Here is a 21,445-nt window from a genome sequence, read left to right on the forward strand (position 1 = left end):
CTGGGTTGAAATCCCCGTCCAACCATAAATACCTTAGAGCAAATGCCAGCATAGTTCCTCTGAAAAGGAATCAGAACTTGTGCTAAGTTTATAATGGCATCATCAACAAGAAATTAAGAAGGTAATCCTCATTCTTACAATTATTATTAGATTTGGAAGAAAGTGATTACACCATTGTTCAGGGAATGTATTTAGAAGAATGAAGGCAAAATAAGTGACTAAAAACAGCATTCATTTATTTATGTGCTTCAGAATACAGTAATAAATTTTACATAAATACAGAACATTTTCCAGTCTCCATTTTTTTTAAAAAAAATTACCTTGCATTTGCCCCAAGGTGCTAACAGTCTTAAAAAGTAGTAGCAAGGTAAAGGCTCCTGCCTTACCTCCAACTGGAGAATGAACTGCCACTGAAAAAAAAAAAAAAAAAAAAGATAAATTTGTAAGTGAGAAACTATCAAACAATTTTTTTGGATTAAAGCAGAATAAACATAATTTTTACAACCCATTACGAACTAAAACAAGTTCTAAGCCTTGACACTTCTTTCTAGTTCATTCATATCATTAAAATGTGAGCCCTCATTACAGCAACTATTAAGCAATGATATTGCTTTTGGTAAGATTATACAATCTAATTAGTATATTTTCTTATAGATATCAGGCAATCACGCCAGTTTGACTAACTGCAAGAACAGTTCCTATTTTACAACAAAATGAAATGAAATAATCATATGGCATTGTTGGCTGGGAGGCCCCATTCAGGGGAGTTCGGCCACTGTATTGCAAGTCTCTTTAGCTGATGCCACGTCGGCGACTTGTGAGTCAATGAAGAAGGACACACAACACCCAGTCCCCTGCCGGGAATCGTACTTGTGCCCCCTGTGTGGTAGGCGGTAACGCTACGGAGGCGGACTATTTTTACAACGCATATCAGGTAGTAGGCCCTAGTAACAAACGGTTGCACTGTATAATTATATACTAATACCCACATTCCAGATTAAACAAATGGTAATTGATTGAATTATGTTTTTACTATGCTATGTCACTGCATATATGTTTCTGAGAGGAAGTCCTTGATACAAGAAAAATAATTACTACTTGCACAAAATTACAGCTAAACATACAAAACCAGAGTAATACTGATGCAGAGCAGGGTTCAAACAGAGATTGACATAGACTTCTACAAAAAATAGTTTCCACATACAAAAGGACCACTAGGTGCCACTTAATGCCATACAAGATAACTATTCCGCTTCTTCACCTGCACTTGACATACCAAAGCTGTACAATGTCGACAAACTGATGCTTAGGTGGCCATGACCTGTAATTTTACAGCATCTTATATTCAAAATGTACATGGCTTCATTGTAATGTTGTTCTAGAAATCTGCACAATCATGTTGCTCTAGTCGTCAATTGAAATCAGTAGATAAATGGCACCAAAAGAAACCCATATTGTAGGTGGCTACCACATAATACCATTTAGTAATAAAATATTTTGAAATTTCCTGTATAATCAATGACACTGATTGTCATCATCATTATTATTATCATCATCTACATCAGGCTGTTCCAGCTCATCGGCTCCGTTGTGAGCCGCGGAGCGCTCCCTGCTCCAGGCTGTGGCCATTCAAGCGGGCCGGCACGGCTGGCTGAGGCAGGCGGCAAGGCGAGCGTTTTGATGTGCCAGCTGCGTCTTACAAGATCGACAACCTCATACTCTTAGCTGCTAAGGCGTGGTGACATGCTACACCAGGAAATACGATGTTCAGGAAATAAATAAGAAACAACTGTTTTACAAGAAATTGCATACTAAATTTATTGGGCCTCTGTAGCTTCACATTTTCTTTTTATTACAAGATCGGAAATATCAGGCGTCAAAGTGTTCGCAGCGTTAATGCGGAGGATGGCCTTCATTGCTGCATCTTGAAGAAACTATTGTTCCTTACTTTTTACTCTTTTCATTGCTGAGAAAAGCTGCTCACAACAATACATAGATCCAAAGATGCACATGATCTGAGCGGTATTGTTGTGAAGCTCGGAAAATGTTTTTCGCTGTCATGAACAATACCATCGTGACAAATTCAATGTGTTGTAGTACCTCTCTTTCAACAAAGTTGAATTTTGCAAATCAATAATCTCTATTTGAAGTGACGATGACAAGTCATCGGGGGAAACTGAAAAAGGAGTGCTGAACACCTTAAGTTCCATTTCCAAACTTGTGAAGTTTCGGAATCGTGTTTCAAACGACGTGATGAGCTGCTTTAACTTTGCTTGGTGATCGCCAAAACTAGTACCTTCAGGTAGTTTTATAGAAGCAAGACGATTGAAGAAAAATGTCAATTACTCATCTGCCTCTCAAATAAACCTAACTTTTCCATGAACACTTTGATCTGGTCGTGCATGTCAACGATTAGCTGCCCTTTGCCCCGCAATGACAGATTTAAATTGTTCAGATGCATAGTTATGTCAACTAGGAACGCCAGGTCTGATATCCTTTTTATATCTTTCAGGGAATGCATTTCTTCCCCTTTCTTTTCGAGAAAAAGTGGTATTTTCTCACGAATGGCAAAGAAAACATCAAGAACTTTTCCTCGACTCAGTCAACGAACTGTACTGTGGTAAGGTATATCCCCATACTCCACTCCCATATCTTTCAGGAATCCTTTGAATTGGCGGTGATTCATACCGTGACGCCACACAAAATTCACACAGTTCACGACATCTTTCATTACGCCACCTAGCTCTACTGTTTCAGCACACAGTGCCTCTTGGTGAATAAAACAATGAAGAGTCAAAATGTCTTTGCCGAATTCGTCCATGAGTTTATTTTTCCAATGACAAGCAAAACCTTGGTGACGCCCCATCATTTGTGGTGCACCGTCTGTCGCTACAGAATGGAGCTTATCCAACGGCAAATTCATATTGTCCACTGACTCACAAACAGCTTCAAAAACTTCACGTCCTGTTGGGGTGTAATCGAGTGGTACCACGTCCACGAGTCCTTCAGTTTCTTGCAGCTCCATGTCGACACCACGCACAAAGACTGCAAGCTGAGCACAGTCCGATATGTCGGTGCTTTCGTCAAGCGCCAGCAAAAATGCAACAAAGCTCTCCACCTATTTCCTGAGCTGTGTCTCTAAATCTGCTGCCATATCCAGGATTCGACGAGACATTGTTTGCTTCAACAGGCAAACCAATTGCCTGCACCTCCCTTGGAAACAAACATTCTGCAACTGCCACCATGCACGATTTTACGAGTGGTCCCACTGAAAATGGCTTGCCACTCGTCGCAATTATGTGAGCGACCCTGTAGCTTGCTCGAATTGCAGATTCAGTAGTGTTTTCTCCGCTCTCATTCACCGGAAAATTATAAACGCATTACAGACCACGAACTATGTTGCATGTTTTGATGCCCTCCGTTCTAAAGCCTGGCTACCAGTTCTCTGCATGCAACGCCTTCTACTTGATCGTAGTGCACTGCGTGAAGACGTGTACAATGTCGTCGTATATTGTACCTCTTCACAGAATTAAATTCTTTATGACATACAAGACATTGCGGACGACCATCCCTCTCAATGAATAAGGTATCCTCCAATAGAGGTACAGGGCTCCCGCGGCTAGTCATAGCTGTCATTGAACACGGATTATTGTGTCAGTTGCGGCTGCATGCGGCCAGGGGGCAGTGAGTTCGCTTTCCCCCTCCACGCGGGCTCCGAGCTGCCGCCGTGAGCGCTCCGGAGTGCTCCGGCTCCCTGGAGCTCGGTTGGAACAGCCTGATCTACATATTACCCATAAAATAATTATTACAGGGCTGAATCTTATTGAAAAAAATTAGAAGCAATCTAACTTTTGAGCTATAAAAAAATAGTTCATTTATTAGGAAATAAGCAGGCTGAATTGGAAAAGTGTCAAATGTGAAGCCAAATTGAAAAGCAGTTTTAACTAGAGATGCAACTACTGTGTGAAATCTTGAAAAACAAATAAGGGGCTGATAGGATGGGGTGGCAGAGAGAGGATGTAGCCTGTACATGAAAATAAAAGATTTAAGAAACTAGGCAAGAATGAAAAGACACTATCATAAATTATACTCTGATCGAAAACTTTGTTGCAAAAATATCGACAGAGGTATTAGTGTCTGCAGTATGATGAGTTGACCCACATGGAAACAGTGTAAGATCTGAGCAGGGAAGTATGCACTTCCATTTTGAAACTTCAGGGCTGTTGCTTATAAAATTTATTTTCACATTTCCAGGTACAATTATGTGAATTGATCCCAATCAAACTAAACCAGGGCTTATAACTCTGAAGATGGGAATTGTCTATTAAACACATGCTCAAGTTCTGACCTGCACATGACCCTTCCTAACTTATCAGTTTATAGGAATTCTGCCTCCCAGTTTTATTTTTACTCCCTTTACCACTCCACCATTGTCTTTTGTTTCCTTTAACAACCTTCTATACAATTTGTTTTGATATGCAACATGTAGTTTCTTCATAGTTCAAATATAACCTTTGTGACTGGACCATGTATTAACTACGAGGCATTGCTACTGATATCTGGAAGTTAAGGTTATAATATGCTGATGATATCTTCTTTGCTAATCTATTTGTGTGCTCATTTTTCTGAAACTGAGATTCAATATTTATGCCTACAATATTCTGTTTGTTCCACAATCCGTGAAATTACCACCTACTTTAGAATTGACACTATGGTCCTTTTTATGGTTTAAAAATTGACTCCATATTTTTGCATTTGAGCTAGAAAAAAAAAAAAGATTTGTTAGTTAAGAACTGAGTATTGCCAGAAACAGCATATATCTACAAGGCAACTGCTAACACACATTGATGACAAGATTCTAATGGAACAACATGGTGGTGACACTGTCTTTATTAGTACATTTCTGTGTTTATTCCACTTCAACTAATTGTCAATATTCATTCCAGAAATTTTATGTCTGTTACACAGTCTGTGAGATTATCATCTACATTTTATTACATGGTTAAAATTTAAAAAAAAAAAATATTAAGTTTCATGTAATATTTTATGTAATATCTTGTACAGACACCTTTTATTAACCGGACACGTTCCACATCATTACGAAGTGTCGTATTCATGATCAATGGAACAAGTACTAATCTAATTTAATCTAATCTAGACTATTTTATTACTAGCTCTGGAATTCGAATTTTCACAGCTCAACAACAATACTTCTGGAATGCTCCTATTAATTCATGCTTTGGAGCAACTTGCTCTTCTCTCCAACACTTGACCTGTCTTTCTAACAGAAGCAATAAATAAGTAAATTCATGCCATTACCTGCTACTGTAGCTTTCTCTCAATGCTTCTCAATTCCCAGATAAACTGAAACCATTCCTAATTTACATCCATTTAATTACAATGATCCTGTATGCGAATTTAGACTTTCTCGGTGAATCTTGATGATGAAGTCTTCTCAGGTTATCAGCCGAGGAAGGCAACATTCCGTGGCAACATTTCAACAAGTTTCCTACTAGTCATCTTCAAGCAAAGTCTTCACCTGAACATGACAAGTAGAAAACTTGTTGAAATGATGCCACAAAATATCACCTTGAGTTGGCTGCTAACCCACGAAGACCTCATCATACAATTATCCTATTCAAGAAATCCATATAAGACCCATCATTGCTTGGAAACAAAGACATCATTTACCTGGTATAGACTGTTTCTAACCTACTAACGAGTGATGGAGCTTTAACCTACATGGAGAATAATAATATCACCATTTCAACACACATTGTATGTCTATAGACCGAAGCTTGGCTATGATGACCATCAGTTAGTTAAAAATATAATCTAGAACAACATGCTGATATAGTACCATTCAACTTATTGCATGAAAGTTGCAGCTAAGATCATGAATGATAAACCTGTGGAATTTTGGAAGCTATATATGAGTAAGAAATTAACTACTTAACAATAACTTGTTGCAACATGGGGACAAACTTGCCATCAGAATCTCATTTCTAAAATAACATAGTAAAAAAAAAAAAAAAAAAGGGGGGGGGGGGAGGGCGGGGGCGAGAGAGAGAGAGAGAGAGAGAGAGAGAACTATGAATGTAACGATTCATAAAGACAGAAAAAATTCCTCTCATTTAGTACAAACAAACATGGCAAGATTTCTTCAAAACAATTTCTTCTATGCTTCATGTTTGTAAGAAGAGTTTCAAGAGTTTCATTGTGTCTTTATTCGGTGGCTGGTAAGCATATGCACCATATCCTCCTGTTCTGCAAATATGTACATTAATAAGACTGTGTGAACAGAACAAACCAATCAATATTGGCTTGGGCGAAGAATAACCTGTTTAACTGCTCACAAGCTCCCATAAGCACAACCCACTGCTCTGCTGATTTATGAGTAAGTATGAATTGGAGAAAAGAGAACCACTTGTAAGAATATCAAGATCTCATATGGAAAACCAGTTCTAAGCAAAGAAGGGAAAGCAGAAAGGTGGGAGGAGCATGCAGAGGGTCTATAAAAGGGCAATGTACTTGAGGGCAATATTATGGAAAGGGGAAAGAGAATTCTGGTGAAGATGAAATGGATATATATATATATAATAGAGGGAAACATTCCACGTAGGAAAAATATATCTAAAAACAAAGATGTAGTGACTTACCAAATGAAAGTGCTGGCAGGTCGACAGACACACAAACAAACACAAACATACACACAAAATTCAAGCTTTCGCAACAAACTGTTGCCTCATCAGGAAAGAGGGAAGGAGAGGGAAAGACGAAAGGATGTGGGTTTTAAGGGAGAGGGTAAGGAGTCATTCCAATCCCGGGAGCGGAAAGACTTACCTTAGGGGGAAAAAAGGACGGGTATACACTCGCACACACACATATCCATCCACACATATACAGACACAAGCAGACATATTTAAAGACAAAGAGTTTGGGCAGAGATGTCAGTCGAGGCAGAAGTGCAGAGGCAAAGATGTCTGCCTCTGCACTTCTGCCTCGACTGACATCTCGGCCCAAACTCTTTGTCTTTAAATATGTCTGCTTGTGTCTGTATATGTGTGGATGGATGTGTGTGTGTGTGTGTGTGTGTGTGTGTGTGTGTGTGTGTGTGTGTGTGTGCGCGCGAGTGTATACCCGTCCTTTTTCCCCCCTAAGGTAAGTCTTTCCGCTCCCGGGATTGGAATGACTCCTTACCCTCTCCCTTAAAACCCACATCCTTTCGTCTTTCCCTCTCCTTCCCTCTTTCCTGATGAGGCAACAGTTTGTTGCAAAAGCTTGAATTTTGTGTGTATGTTTGTGTTTGTTTGTGTGTCTATCGATCTGCCAGTGCTTTTGTTTGGTAAGTCTCATCATCTTTGTTTTTAGATATATTTTTCCCACGTGGAATGTTTCCCTCTATGTCAGTCGAGGCGGAAGTACAGAGGCAAAGATGTTGTTGAAAGACAGGTGAGGTATGAGCGGTGGCAAATTCAAATTAGCGGAGATTGAGGCCTGGTGGATAACAAGAAGAGAGGATATACTGAAGGGCAAGTTCCCATCTCCGGAGTTCTGACAGGTTGGTGTTAGTGGGAAGTATCCAGATAACCCGGACGGTGTAACACTGTGCCAAGATGTGCTGGCCGTGCACCAAGGCATGTTTAGCCACAGGGTGATCCTCATTACCAACAAACACTGTCTGCCTGTGTCCATTCATGCAAATGGACAGTTTGTTGCTGGTCATTCCCACATAGAAAGCTTCACAGTGTAGGCAGGTCAGTTGGTAAATCACGTGGGTGCTTTCACACGTGGCTCTGCCTTTGATCGTGTACACCTTCCGGGTTACAGGACTGGAGTAGGTGGTGGTGGGAGGGTGCATGGGACAGGTTTTACACCGGGGGCGGTTACAAGGGTAGGAGCCAGAGGGAAGGGAAGGCGGTTTGGGGATTTCATAGGGATGAACTAAGAGGTTACGAAGGTTAGGTGGACGGCGGAAAGACACTCTTGGTGGAGTGGGGAGGATTTCATGAAGGATGGATCTCATTTCAGGTCAGGATTTGAGGAAGTCGTATCCCTGCTGGAGAGCCACATTCAGAGTCTGATCCAGTCCCGGAAAGTATCCTGTCACAAGTGGGGCACTTTTGGGGTTGTTCTGTGGGAGGTTCTGGGTTTGAGGAGATGAGGAAGTGGCTCTGGTTATTTGCTTCTGTACCAGGTCGGGAGGGTAGTTGCGGGATTAATTTTAAGTTATTTAAATTAAATCCAGTATTTTGTATGTGTTTCAATATGTTTGTGAGTGTGTGTTGGCTTGGAGACATGGCAGGAGCGCTCTAGCCAATCACAGTGCTCGTTACTATGGTAGGCGACTACTGAAGTCAATGGAGAGACTGTATGGAAGTGGGGGAGGAGCATCAGGTGGCACAGGACACGAGGGAGTGCTTGACGGGAAGGCACGATGGACAGTTGCAGGAAATACTTGGAGATTGTTGAGCGGTTTGTGCGTGGTCGCAGGAGATAGAAATATTTCGTAGTGCCGACTTGTGCACTTGTGAGATTTTCGTGGCTTCTGCAGTGAAGAAGTAGTATGCGTTTAGAAGTGAATATCTCGCGAGCTATGTTCTTGCTCACTACTAATTACATGTAGTAGGAATCTATTGATGCCCTGTTATTCAACTTATATTTTATTTAATTACTGGACCATCGACACCAGTAAGCGTTTTGCAGAAATAAACAGCATTCTTTAAAGTACTTCTGCTATCACACTCATCATTTAAGGTCATTAAAATAGGATCATTAAAATAGGACATGTATATTTTATTTAATTGCAATCTTTCATTTATAAATGTTACATTCAAAATTCACAATTGCTGAGTGATAGGAACCTTCAACCATTTGATTCATGTGCGTATTCATATTGTATACTGTAGACTCAGCAGTATTTGGCATGTAATGCGGCAACTATGTATCCCACCCCATAGATAATGAAACCAATATTTCAACTCTGAATCTGAGGGTACGTAGTTGAGGGCCACATTTTTAAGCCCACAAGATTTGCCGATGAATTTTAATTCTCTCAAAGACAGCAAAAGACCTGGAAGAGCAGTTGAACGAAATGGGCAGTGTCTTGAAAGGGGGATATAATATAAACATCAACAAAAGCAAAATGAGGATAATGGAATGTAGTCTAATTAAATCAGGTGATGCTGAGGGGATTTGATTAGGAAATGTGACACTTGAAGCAGTAAACGAGTTTTGCTATTTGGGAAGCAAAATAACTGATAATGGTCGAAGTAGAGAGGATGTAAAATGTAAACTGACTATGGCAAGAAATGCATTTCTGAAGAAGAGATATTTGTTAAAACTGAGTATAGATTTAACTGTCAGGAAGTCTTTTCTGAAAGCATTTGTATGGAGTGTAGCCATGTATTGAAGTGAAACATGGACAATAAATAGTTTAGACAAGACGAGAATAAAATAGAAGCTTTTGAAATGTGGTGCTACAGAAGAATGCTGAAGATCAGATGGGTAGATCACGTAACTAATAAGGAAGTACTGAATAGAATTGGGGAGATGAGGATTTTATGGTACGAATTGACTAGAAGAAGGGATTGGTTGGTAGGACATGTTCTGAGTATCACGGGATCACCAATTTAGTGCTGGATGGCAGTGTGGCAGGTAAAAATCATAGAGGGAGACCAAGAGACGAACACAATAAGCAGATTCAGAAGATTGTAGGCTGTAGTAGTTACTGGGAGATGAAGAAGCTTGTGCAGGATAGAGTAACATGGAGAACTGCATGAAACCAATCTCTGGTCTGAATAATACCACCACCACCACCACCACCACCACCACAACAACAACAACAACCACATGAAGGGAGAAAGGTCAGTGCACCATTACTGCAAGGGATTGGTGCACTGGAGCAATAAGGCCATTTTATTGCAACACTTGTGTATTTGAATTCTTTGTTTTTTTGTTGTTCTGTTTTGCTTTAGGGTGCAAAAAAAAAAAAACGACTGGGGTCATATGCGTCCAACTCAAAACTATAGAACACGAAGACAGAGAGGAGTTATAAAACTGACATAAGAGAAGACAGCTAAAAACAGGGGTCATGGAAAATGGGCTAAAAATGACACCATACTGAAACGGAGGTCCAAAACTACAAATTAAATGGCCTTCGCCATATTGCTTTGGCAGATAAAAAGTAAAATGTGGTTGACAGCCCGAGCATCATTTGCTAAAACTGCTCATAACTCAGACAGCAAACCCAAATGGGAACGTAAAAGGTTAAAAAATGGACATTCCATCAGGAAGTGGTGGACAGGTAAAAGTTGAATGCAATGTGTACAAAGTGTAGGGGTAGCGCCACTTGTCAAATGACAATAGCTAAAAAGGCAGTGCCCAATACACAGCCTAGTTAAACTGATCTCCTCCCAGCGGGAGGGTTGAGATGGGGACGTCCAAGCTGCTGGGAGAGGCTTAATAAGCCGGAGCTTATTCCCATGAAGGGAGGACCATGGCGATGCTAAAGGGACACCACCTCCTGACAGATGGCAAAACAGAGATCATCAGAGGGAATACATGAACTAGCGGGCTGAGGTACGAGGACTGCAGCCTTGGCAGCAGTGTCAGCAGCCTCATTCCCTAGTGGGACAACATGACCAGGATCACACATAAACATCAAAGTGGCTCCACCAAGAGTGAGCAAGTGACAGTTTTTTTGGACCCACGGCACTAAGGGATGAGCAGTGTACAGTGCACAGAGACTTTAAAGGACACTGAGTGAGTCTGAACAGAGGACACAATCGAAAAGTCTGTGCCACCCGATGCACTCCGTGGCCTGATACAAGGCAAAGAGCTCGGCTGTAAATACTGAGCAGTGTGCCGGAAGCTGATATCTTAAGATTTGGACGCCAATGACGAAGGCACATCCAACCCCATGGTCAGTCCGAGAGCCATTAGCATACACAAAGGTACTATCGCTAAGTTCCAACCGAAAGCAATAGAGAAAGGCTGGAGTAGTGTCCTTAGGAAGCGAATGAAGGCCAAGATTAACATGGGCTGCTTCACGAAGCCAAGGTGGTGAAAGGTTCACACCCACCGGAAAAGTTGCAGATAGTGTGAAGTTAAGCCGCCGTAGCACGTGCCGAAAGCGGACTCCAGGGGATAACAGGGAAGAAGGGTGTGCCCATTACTGGCGAACAAAGGAATCATCGAAGGAGGTGGCATAGGATGGGTGGCCATTCATGGCAGACAAATAGCATGCATAACTGCTGAAGAGAAAGTCACGGCAGTAGGACAGTGGTAGTTTAGCAGTTCCAGCATACAGACACTCAACGGGGCTAATGTAAAAGGTGCCAGTGGCCAAACAGATGCCATGATGGTGGATAGTGTTGAGACGACTTAAGGGGGATGGATGTGCAAACGCATAAACAACGCACCCAAGGTAGAGTTCTGAATGAACAAGGGACCAGTACAAATGGAAGAGTGTGGTTCGATCGGCACCCCAGGAAGTACCACTGACGACACATAGGACATTGAGGAACCCAGTACAGAGGGCTACCAGGTAAGACACATAAGAGGACAAAGAGTGTTCCCCATTGAGCATGAGCCACAGAAATTTTGTAGTTTCAACGAACAGAAGAACAACTGGCTCAAGATGTAAAGATGGCGGGAGAAACCAATTGTGCCGCCAGAAATTCATACAGACAGTTTTGTCAGTGGAAAAACGAAAGCTATTCTCAATGCTCCAGGAGTAAGGAGGATCAAGACATCTCTGAAGATGCTGCTCAGTGAGACAAGTCTATGGAGAACTGCAACACATGGCAAAACTGACAACAAAAAGGGAGCCAGAGATGCCAGGCAGTAGACAGGCCATTATAGGGTTAATGGCGAGCAAAGAGGATGACGCTCAGGACAGAACCCTGAGGCACACCGTTTTCCTGGTTAAAGGTGTCCAACAAGGCACAACCCACAAGCACCTTGAAAATTCGGTCTTTTAAAAATTCCTGAAGGAAACAGGGCAGATGGCCACAGAAGCCCCACGTGTAAAGAGTACAGAGGATACCAATTCTCCGGCAGGTGTTGTAGGCCTTCTCCAAATCAAAAAACACTGCCACAGTCTGGGATTTCCGTAGAAAACCATTCATGAGATGGGCAGACAAAGTAATGAGATGGTCAACTTCTGAACGCTGTACTCAAAATCCACACTGTGCATTCATTGGTAAATTGTGAGACTCAACCCACCATACCAGCCAGGCATGAATCATACGTTCCATCACCGTGCAAATGCAGTTGGTGAGAGAGATGGGGCAGCAGCTAGAAGGAAGGTTTTTGTCCTTACCGGACTTAGGTATGGATATGACAATGGCTTTAAGCCAAAGTCCGGGAAATGTGCCCTTTGCCCATATGCAGTTGTACGTGTTAAGCAGAAAGTGCTCGCCCACAAGAGAAAGGTGCTGCAACATCTAAATGTGGACAGTGTCTGGCTCTGGGACGCAGGATCGGAATGAACTGAGAGCATGATCTAGTTCCCTCATAATAAATTTAGCACTCCCGATTCTAAGAAGATAAGGGTGTCACCTGAGCCTCCTCCACTCGTTTCCGATGGAGAAAGACAGGGTGATAGTGGGAAGAGCTTGAAGCTTCCGCAACACAGGTAGCCCAAGGTGTTGGAGATAGCAATAGGGTCCACGATGACATCATCATCTGCTACTGTCAGGCCGGAAATAGGCACATGGATCTTGGTCCCAGAGAGCCATCGGAAGTTGGTCCATACAACAGAGGAAGGGGTGGAACTGTTAAAAGAACTAGTGAATGAAAGCCAGCTAACTTTTTTGCTATCCTGAAGAACTCAACAGCACTTTGCATGCATCTGTTTATAATGAATGCAGTTTGCCATTATAAGATGATGGTTAAAAACATGGAGAGCACATCTCTGTGTGTGAATTGTGTCACGGCATGCCTCAGTCCAACAAAGGGACTGGGACATGGCGTGGTAAAGAGGAATGGAAGGTTCCGCAGCAGTAAGCATAACGTTTGTGAGATGTTCCACCTGGTCATCACAACTGGAGAAATCTTATTCTTTGAAGGTCGGCAGGGAGGAGTAAAGCCACCAGTCAGCCTTAGTAAGCTGCCATTTAGGTGTGCATGCAGGTGGGGTAGGAGTCAGTAAACTGACAGCACATGGAAAATGGTTGCTCGAGTACGTATCAGAAAGAGAATGGACCACTCAAGATGATGGACTAGCTGGGCAGTGCAGAAGGATAGGTCAAAATGGGAATAGGTGTGTGAGGAGTCAAAAAGGAAAGTGGGTGCTCCACTGTTAAGGCAGAAGAGGTTAAGTTGGTTAAGAAGACCAGCCAAGAGGGCACCTCTCTGACAGGATCTGGGAGAACCCCAAAGTGGGCGATGCACATTAAAGTCACTGAGTAGCAGAAATGAGGGAGGTAGCTGCCCAATAAGCTGAAGAAAGTCTGCCCTGGTGACACAGAATGACGGATGGGCACAGAGGTAAAAGGTCAGATGTGGAAGAAAAAGGCGAACTGCAACAGCTTGAAGATGGGTAGTCAGGAAGATGGGTTGACTATGAATGTCATCCCATATGAGCAGCATGAAATGGAATGCTGAACTCAGGGGGAAGGTCAAAACAAACCGGGAAGAAATGTGAAAGCTCAAAGCAGTCGTGAGGGTGAAATTTGGTTTGCTGAAGGCCTGCGATGCTAAAAGCAGCCATAAATCCTCCCTGTGGGACCGAAGGCCATGAACATTCCATAGGAGGAGAGTCATGATAAGGAAGAGATTTAGGGGTGTCACCTCGGCAGCTGCCGAATGACAGCCTGTGAAGTCACTGCCACAGGGCACAGACGCAGGAGGATCCTGCTCCATGGGGTCCATAGTAGCATCGGCTTGCTTGTGCTGTCAGTCTGTGGAATACAATGCTGAAAAACACTTAGTGGTGTGCACTGGCGACACAGAGGCTGACTGGGCTAAAGTATCACGTGGCAGCACCGTCGAAGAGGATTTTGAGTCGGCGAAGGAGATGTCTTTGAGCCTTTCCGGGTAGAGGAAGACTCGGGTGTTGTTTGGCTGGAAGGATGTAGGAATTCTTCACGGGAGAACTATTTCTGTCCTTTCCGGCCTACCAGTTGTGTAGCTGGTTGTTTTGCCCCTTGAGCCAAGAGTTTGATGGCTTGCTGCACAGCTGGATGGGGGGGATGGTGATGCTACCTTGACACTGGGCAATTTCACAACCTCAGAGCTGAATCTGAGGTCGCATGTTTGCGTGGCAATGTGCTTCATGGAGCAAGGGGTAACAAGAACAGAACTATAAGTGCCAGACGAGAGAATGCAGCATTTGCGACTAGCCAATAACTTGTGAGCAACTGCGTAAGGCACTTTTTCCTTTACCTGGATCTCTTGGAGAGGCCGCTCATCAAGATGCATGGGACAATCCTGAGAGGAGGCACCATGGCTGTGATTGCAGTTAACACAGTGGGGGCGAGGAGGAGGAGGACAATTGCCCTCATGTGCATCCCTACCACAGGTTGCACATTTAGCTGGCTGTTGACAAGACGTTCTAGTGTGGTTGAAACAATAACACTGGTAGCAGTGCAGGCCAGACTGTGATAATTTCATAGCCTGCTTTGATGTTGGACAGAACCACCGTCATCGAAGGTAAGAAAAAGAGTTCGGTAGGCACTACGGAGGTATCTACCTTTTTCATCACCTGATGGACAGCAATGACACCCTGATCAGAGAGATACAACTGGATTTCAGCCTCAGTTAGACTGTCGAGCAGCCTAGTATAAATAACATGAACAGGGTAGCCACGGAGAAGCGAGGCATTAAGCAGTTGTTGTGCTTGAGAATCAGAGGTAGTCTCCAAAAGCAAAAGTTTCGTTCTGTAAACGAGAGCAAGATTTCACAGGGCCGGCAACTACATCAACACCTTTCTGAATAATAAACGGATTTACCGTGGCAAATGACTGACCGTCTTCAGTACGTGAGACCACGGGGAACTGTGGTGCAACGGGAAGTGTCTTTGAATTGTTAGCCTCCTTACATTAATGTTTCATAGATGTTGATTGTGAAGATGATAGGCTCATTGTGAGAAAATCCTCCAAGATTGCCAGCGTCTCCGATGGCATGCTCCTTCCAACTGGGGACCCCCTACACAAGGGGGTGCACCCACCTTAGGTGATTGTTCACACCTCCCAAACACCTGACAGAGGGATCAATTGGCAATTTGGGAAGGTCGCAGCTCAAGCAATCACCCAATTTGTTATAATGCTTGGTAATAAGTGGTAGCATATGTCTTCTTTATAAATTGTATGTTATATTTAAAATGAAATCTGATATTAGCAGAACATTATCCTAAGAGATTCTAAAACCACCAAATTAATCATTGACAAACAAATACTGCAGCAAAGGTCGGTCACTATTACATTAGCATTAGGCTCCTTACACACGGGCACTGTACATCTGTAACAATTACTGAGCTGACTAAAAATAATACAGTATCTGTATTGCCTTACCTAACACAGTTACCAGCATAGTTTGCAAGTAATATTCTCACAATAAGACAAAAATTAATTGCAAAAACAACTTACCCAAAACTGGTACTGCTACTACTGGAAAATGCTGGTGGGTTATTTGGAGATGTCTGTGTCCCTCCAAATAATGATGGCTGTGGAGAACCAAATCCAGGACTTTGACTGGCCAAATTTCCAAATGTCAATGTATTCTGAGAAGCTAAGCTTTCAAAGGTATTCGACTGCTGCTGTCCTGTAGGTGATGCTCCGAAACCTGGAGAAAAATTGCAAAGAAACCAATGCCGACATTCTTGACTTGGCTAATATATCATAAATATCCAGTGTGTTTTGCTCCTTTTTTTTTCAGCTATACAACACAACAAGTATCACACAAATAGACATATCACTCTCTTAAATTTTATTCATTGGAATTAAAAACTGGTTATGACTACAAACTTAGAAATAACAAATACACTTATACAATATATTTTAAAGCAAATATCTCTCACCATGTCTCCACCTCAAAAAACGATTTGCCCTCTGTCCAGAATAAGATAACAAAATTCGCTGCATTTAATAGAAAACCAGACTGAGGACAGAAAATCTCTGCTCTGTAGTAATCTACAGGGTGGCAGGATACTTCTAATTTGTTTACTGTAAGACAACTTTACTGTAGAAATTTGACTACACTTAGAGCTGAGAAAAATAGCCAGAGTAATATACAGATGGACTTTATAAAACATAAAATTTTCCTTATGTATCTTTGTTATGTCATCCAGATTACTTTAGACAATACATACAATAAAATTGTGGTGATTTACAGAAAAAGATGAGTTCCTCTTTGTATCAGTAAAATACAGGATAGTTTTCCTCGCATTCTAATAGTACAATGCACCATCATTTTGCTTTCTATCATATTTAACAGTTTGAGATCACTATTTTTTCCGTCACAAGCTAGACAGTCTCCAAATGTCTAGGAGCACATCAGTCCTGAAACCAATTACATGCAAAAAATTTGGCAGTCTCCGAATGTCATTTGAAAACTGTTACTGACACAGTGATTGTGGTTATCCTTTTGACACAAAATGTTAAATATCTGTAAACCTCTGAATATGTTGCATCACAAGCAGCAGGAACCTGTCCTAAGAATATGGTTTATTATAATAAACTGTAAAAATTATGTGTAGCACTATACACCAGAGTAACTACAATAAACAAGTAAATACTTATCCCACAGAACTGATTAAACACAATTGTTACAGCAAAGAATGAATTACATTCAACAGATAAAAGCTAACAGAGGAGTAAACAAAAACAGAATTTCTGTAATCAGAGCAAAAAGGGGTAAAATAAACCACTGCATAAGGCAATATGCTGAATGGAAAGCCCCTCCCCCTTTGCACATTATTTGAGGTAGTCGAAATATCAGGGACTTCTCTTATTATGCCTTGCCTTGTTATAATGAACTAACGTCACACTAAGACAACATTTAGTAGAAATCTTTTGATAACACACAAGTAATGAATTTAATTGACAAAAAGAGGAAATATACGAATGCAGTTAATACAGCAGGTGAAAGGAAATACTAATGTCTACGAAATGAGATTGTCAGAAGTGTAAAATGGCAAAGCAGGACTGGCCAGATGATAAATGCAAGGATGTAGAAGCAGGGACAACTATCAGAAAGATATAGACTGCCTACAGGAGAATTAAAAGATAAGCAGCTGAATGAATATGCACATAAGCAAGCCAGTACTAAGCTAGGAAGGGAAAGCTGAAAGGTGGAAGGGATGTATAGGCTGGCTATACAAAGAAAGTAAACTTGAAGGAAGTTTAATACAAAGGAAAGAGGACGTACATAAACATGAGATAGGAGCTGCAATACTTCGTGAAGAATTTGTCAGAGTGCTGACAAACATACAGCAATATATGTCCCAAGGACTTACATGACATACACACCCCCCCCCCCCCCCAAATTATTAAGTTCCTTGGGGAATCCAGCCGCAACAAAACTATTCCACCTGGTACATAAGATGTACGAGACAGGCAAAATACCATAAGACTCAAGAAGACATCCAAAGAAATTAGTGCCAACAGGTGTGATACTACCAAACTACCAGTTTTTGAGCCATTGCTGGAAAATTGTGACACTAATTATTCACAGAAAAATTGAAAAACTTGTGGAACCCAAACTCGGTTCCAGGGAAATGTCGTAACGCATGAGGCAATACTTGACTGGAAAACACCCTTTGAAATTGTGATGGTGGCAGGGATAAAACACAAGAAGAGAAAAGTTATCCAAAACCTGTACAAAAACCACACTGCAGTTCTAAGAGTCAAAGGTAATGACTGGGAAGCACTGACTGAGAAGGGAATGGGGTACAGTTGTAGCATATCACCAATGACATTCAATTTGTACATTGATCAAGCAGCACAGGAAACAAGAATAAAATTGGAAAGGGAATTATAGTTCAGAAAGTAGAAATAAAACACACATTTGTCAATGATGTAATTCTGAAGAGAAGGCAAGGAACTTCAAAGAGCTACTGAATGGAATGGGTAGTGTCTTGGAAAGACATAAGATGAATGTCAACAAAGGTGAAACAAGGGCAATGGAATGTACTTGAATTAAATCAGATGATGCTGAAGGAATTAGATAAGGAAATGATACACTAAAGGGATACGATGGGTTTTAGTATTTTAACAGCAAAATAACTGATGATGGCCTAAGTACAGACAATATAAAATGCAGACTCACTATAGCCTGAAAAAGGTTTCCTGAAAAAGAAGAGTTTGTCCAGTAACATAAAGCTAAGTGTTGGGAATTCTTTTCTGAATGTATTTGCCTGGAGTGTAGCCTTATACAAAACATGGATGATAACCAATCCTGACAAGAAGAGAATAGAAGCTTTTGAAAAGTGGTGCCACAGAAGACTGCTCATGACAAGATGGGCAGATCAAGGCATTAATGAAGAGATACTCTATCTAACTGAAGAGAAAAGAAATTTTCAACAACTTGACTAAAAGATGGGATCAGTTGATAAGACAAATCATGAGGCATCAAGGAACATTCAGTTTGCTAATGGATAGAAGTGTAGGGTCGTAAAAATTGTAGAGTGTGCTCAATGGATGAATACGGTAAGCAGGTTCAAATGAATATAGGTTGCAGTTATTATTCAAAGAAGAAAAGGTTTGCACATGATTAAGTAGTGCAGAGATTGCAACAATGCACATTACTATGTACAGAAACAGCTGTAGTTTCAGATACTTTCTTGAAACTTCCTGGTAGATTAAAACTGTGTGCAGGACTGAGACTCGAACTCACGATCCTTGCCTTTTGCGGGCACAGCTCTACTTCCACCAGTACCTCACCTCATCTCCTACCTTCCAAGCAACGCAGAAGCTCTCCTGCAGAACTTGCAGGAATAGCACTCCTGGAAGAAAGGATACTGTGGAGATGTGGCTTAGCCACAGCCTGGGAGATGTTTCCAGGATGAAATTTTCACTCTGCAGCAAAGCGTACGCTGAAATTTGGAAGATACGAGATAAGGTAATGGCGGAAGTCGAGCTGTGAAGACAGGTCATGAGTTGTGTTTGGGTAGTTCAGTTGGTAGAGCACCTGCCCACAAAAGACAAAGGTCCCCCATTCAAGTCTTGGTCCAGAATGCAGTTTTAATCTGCCAGGAACTTTCATATAAATGCACACTCTGCTGTAGGGTTAAAATTCATTCTAGATTCTTTCTTCTCTTTTTTAATTTAATTCTTGAACACCCTGGAATATCTAAATTTATGCAGACAGGTATTGGTAACTATTGTACATGGGTGGCGGAGGCTTCATGTAGATACACCAACCCTTAGTACAGAACGAATAACAATGCCTCCTTTGATGTTCACTAACATACTTCATTTAAAACTGTGCTTGTAATTTTGCTTTAATAATCATAATAATTAAACCTACTTTTAAAATCAGTAATATGAGATATGAACGCTTAACAAATTTCCCCTCTCAACAACCCTATTGACACATTATTAATCTTGGAAAATTTCTTCAGAAGCAAAGTTTCTTATCTCATTACTGCTTATTGTAAACTGATTTCATCTTCCAAAGATGATTGTTTCATTACTTTTTATAATAGGTTGCCCCCCCCCCCTCCCCCATACACACACACACACACACACACACACATAAACTTACTTACTTGGACTTGCTGCGGCAGGAGAACCAAATACTCTGTTTGCACTGCCAAATGTAGGTGAACCCCCAAAGGTTGGAGCACCTCCAAATGTTGGTGGAGAACCAAAGCCAGTACTGCCCGCTGGGCTTCCAGCACCAAAAACTGGTGCAGATCCAAATCCACCTAGAAACAAGTCAGACTGATAAAAAAATGGCAATATATAAAGATGGAAAATTATGTTGTAAACATTTTCAAAACATTTAGAGAGAAACAATCAGATTCAACCTGCATTGCCACCTATGCAGTAAATCAATACTGACTCAAAAAGCACTGTATGATCTGATACAGTATGAAAAATCTGCATTGTAGTCCTTCATTTACCACTAACAAACATTTCACATGTTGTCTAAAATAATGATAGACAAATAATGTTTGAACCCAAGAGTAAGAAATCATCTGCAAGTATACAATTAATGCATGAAGTATTCTCCAGGATAACAAGACCACATTCAGTTTCAGATAAAGAATACTGGGTAGAAGACACAAGGCATGACAGTAAATTAAACAATGAAAAAACTACTGCTTGGAGAGGAAACTACATCAAACATCTGATTATCTGTGTTACTTCCTCTGCTGTAAACATATTGGTAAGAATGACACTTCTGCAACCACAGTGTCTGTCTGTTTTTTAGAATAATTTAATTATCTGTCACATTTAAAACATTACCACAAAACTTCATATTCTGTTATCCCACATTTTATAATAGCTATGATGATCTGTACCCAGCTTGTTGCAGATATTTCTCTATATTCCTTACTGTTTGTCAATAAGTGTTGCACCAAACAGAGGAAATCAAAATAAATCAGAGTTCATAGGGAGTACACCCTTATCCACTCCAAAAAGGATATTTACAAACAGGTTAATTCTAACTAAAAATAGCAACCAGCTACTGTTAATAAGGTGTTATTATGAACAAACAGCAGCATTACCAATTTTGAACTGACTGGTTCATCTTCAAGCAGCAGGCATAATGAAATTTTAAATGTGAACAGCCATCTGAAGCTGAATCTGTTGGTTTTAAAATACTAACAGCACTATTTCCTCCTAATGAGTAGCACTATCAACAGTGGCTAAGATTGCCTTTTCTCCACCACAAGCACTGACATGCCTTAAAGTTCATTAGATAGTGGTCCCATCTGCAGACAAATTTATCACTTTTGCCCTCTTTCAAATGGTTCCATAAAATTAGCTGCAGTTGTTAGATTATTTTGCAGTGCAAGCATGTTTGTCAGAAAATTTCTGTTGTATTTCATGGGAAGAAGGCAGAATCAAATCACAATAACAGTTTTACCACATTATCCATTAGTTTGGTGCCAAACACAATGTTCATCAACAACACCTAATGCTTCCATATGTAAGAAATCACAGACCAAAACTAAAAATAAGTGCGGGGAAAAATCACAGGAAGTTACAGTAGTGGAGTTCCGTGGCAAGACAGAGGAAGCAGCTGGTCTACGAACAATGAGCATGAAATAATTTTTTGGTTGGTTGGCTTAAAGGAGGGGGAGAAGGGACCAAACTGCAAGGTCATGAGTCCCTTGTTCCTGGTAAAATAATTACACATGGGAAAGAAGAAAAGAAAGGAGACATACAGCACAATAACAGGAGAATGGAAGAACCAGAAGAACAATAGAAGGACAACCAACACTACTATGGACAAAACAGGAAAATAAAACCACAGAGAGAAGCAAGAA

General features: G+C 41.1%; 1 protein-coding gene across 3 annotated transcripts in view; it reads right to left on the reverse strand.

The window, feature by feature from the left end:
- Positions 1 to 211: 211 nt before the first annotated feature.
- The window catches only part of LOC126457997 (nuclear pore complex protein Nup214), a 131,309-nt gene continuing 110,075 nt past the window's right edge, over positions 212 to 21,445 (reverse strand). For all 3 annotated transcript variants that reach the window (XM_050094767.1, XM_050094768.1, XM_050094766.1), the window contains 3 exons: positions 19,715 to 19,873; positions 15,594 to 15,789; positions 212 to 410 (listed from right to left, as the gene is read on the reverse strand). In XM_050094767.1, the coding sequence (XP_049950724.1) occupies positions 383 to 410; positions 15,594 to 15,789; positions 19,715 to 19,873 (383 nt within the window). In that variant the 3' untranslated portion in view covers positions 212 to 382. The remainder of the gene's footprint in view (positions 411 to 15,593; positions 15,790 to 19,714; positions 19,874 to 21,445) is intronic.

The sequence above is a fragment of the Schistocerca serialis genome, chromosome 2, assembly GCF_023864345.2.
Source record: "Schistocerca serialis cubense isolate TAMUIC-IGC-003099 chromosome 2, iqSchSeri2.2, whole genome shotgun sequence".
NCBI lineage: Eukaryota > Metazoa > Arthropoda > Insecta > Orthoptera > Acrididae > Schistocerca > Schistocerca serialis.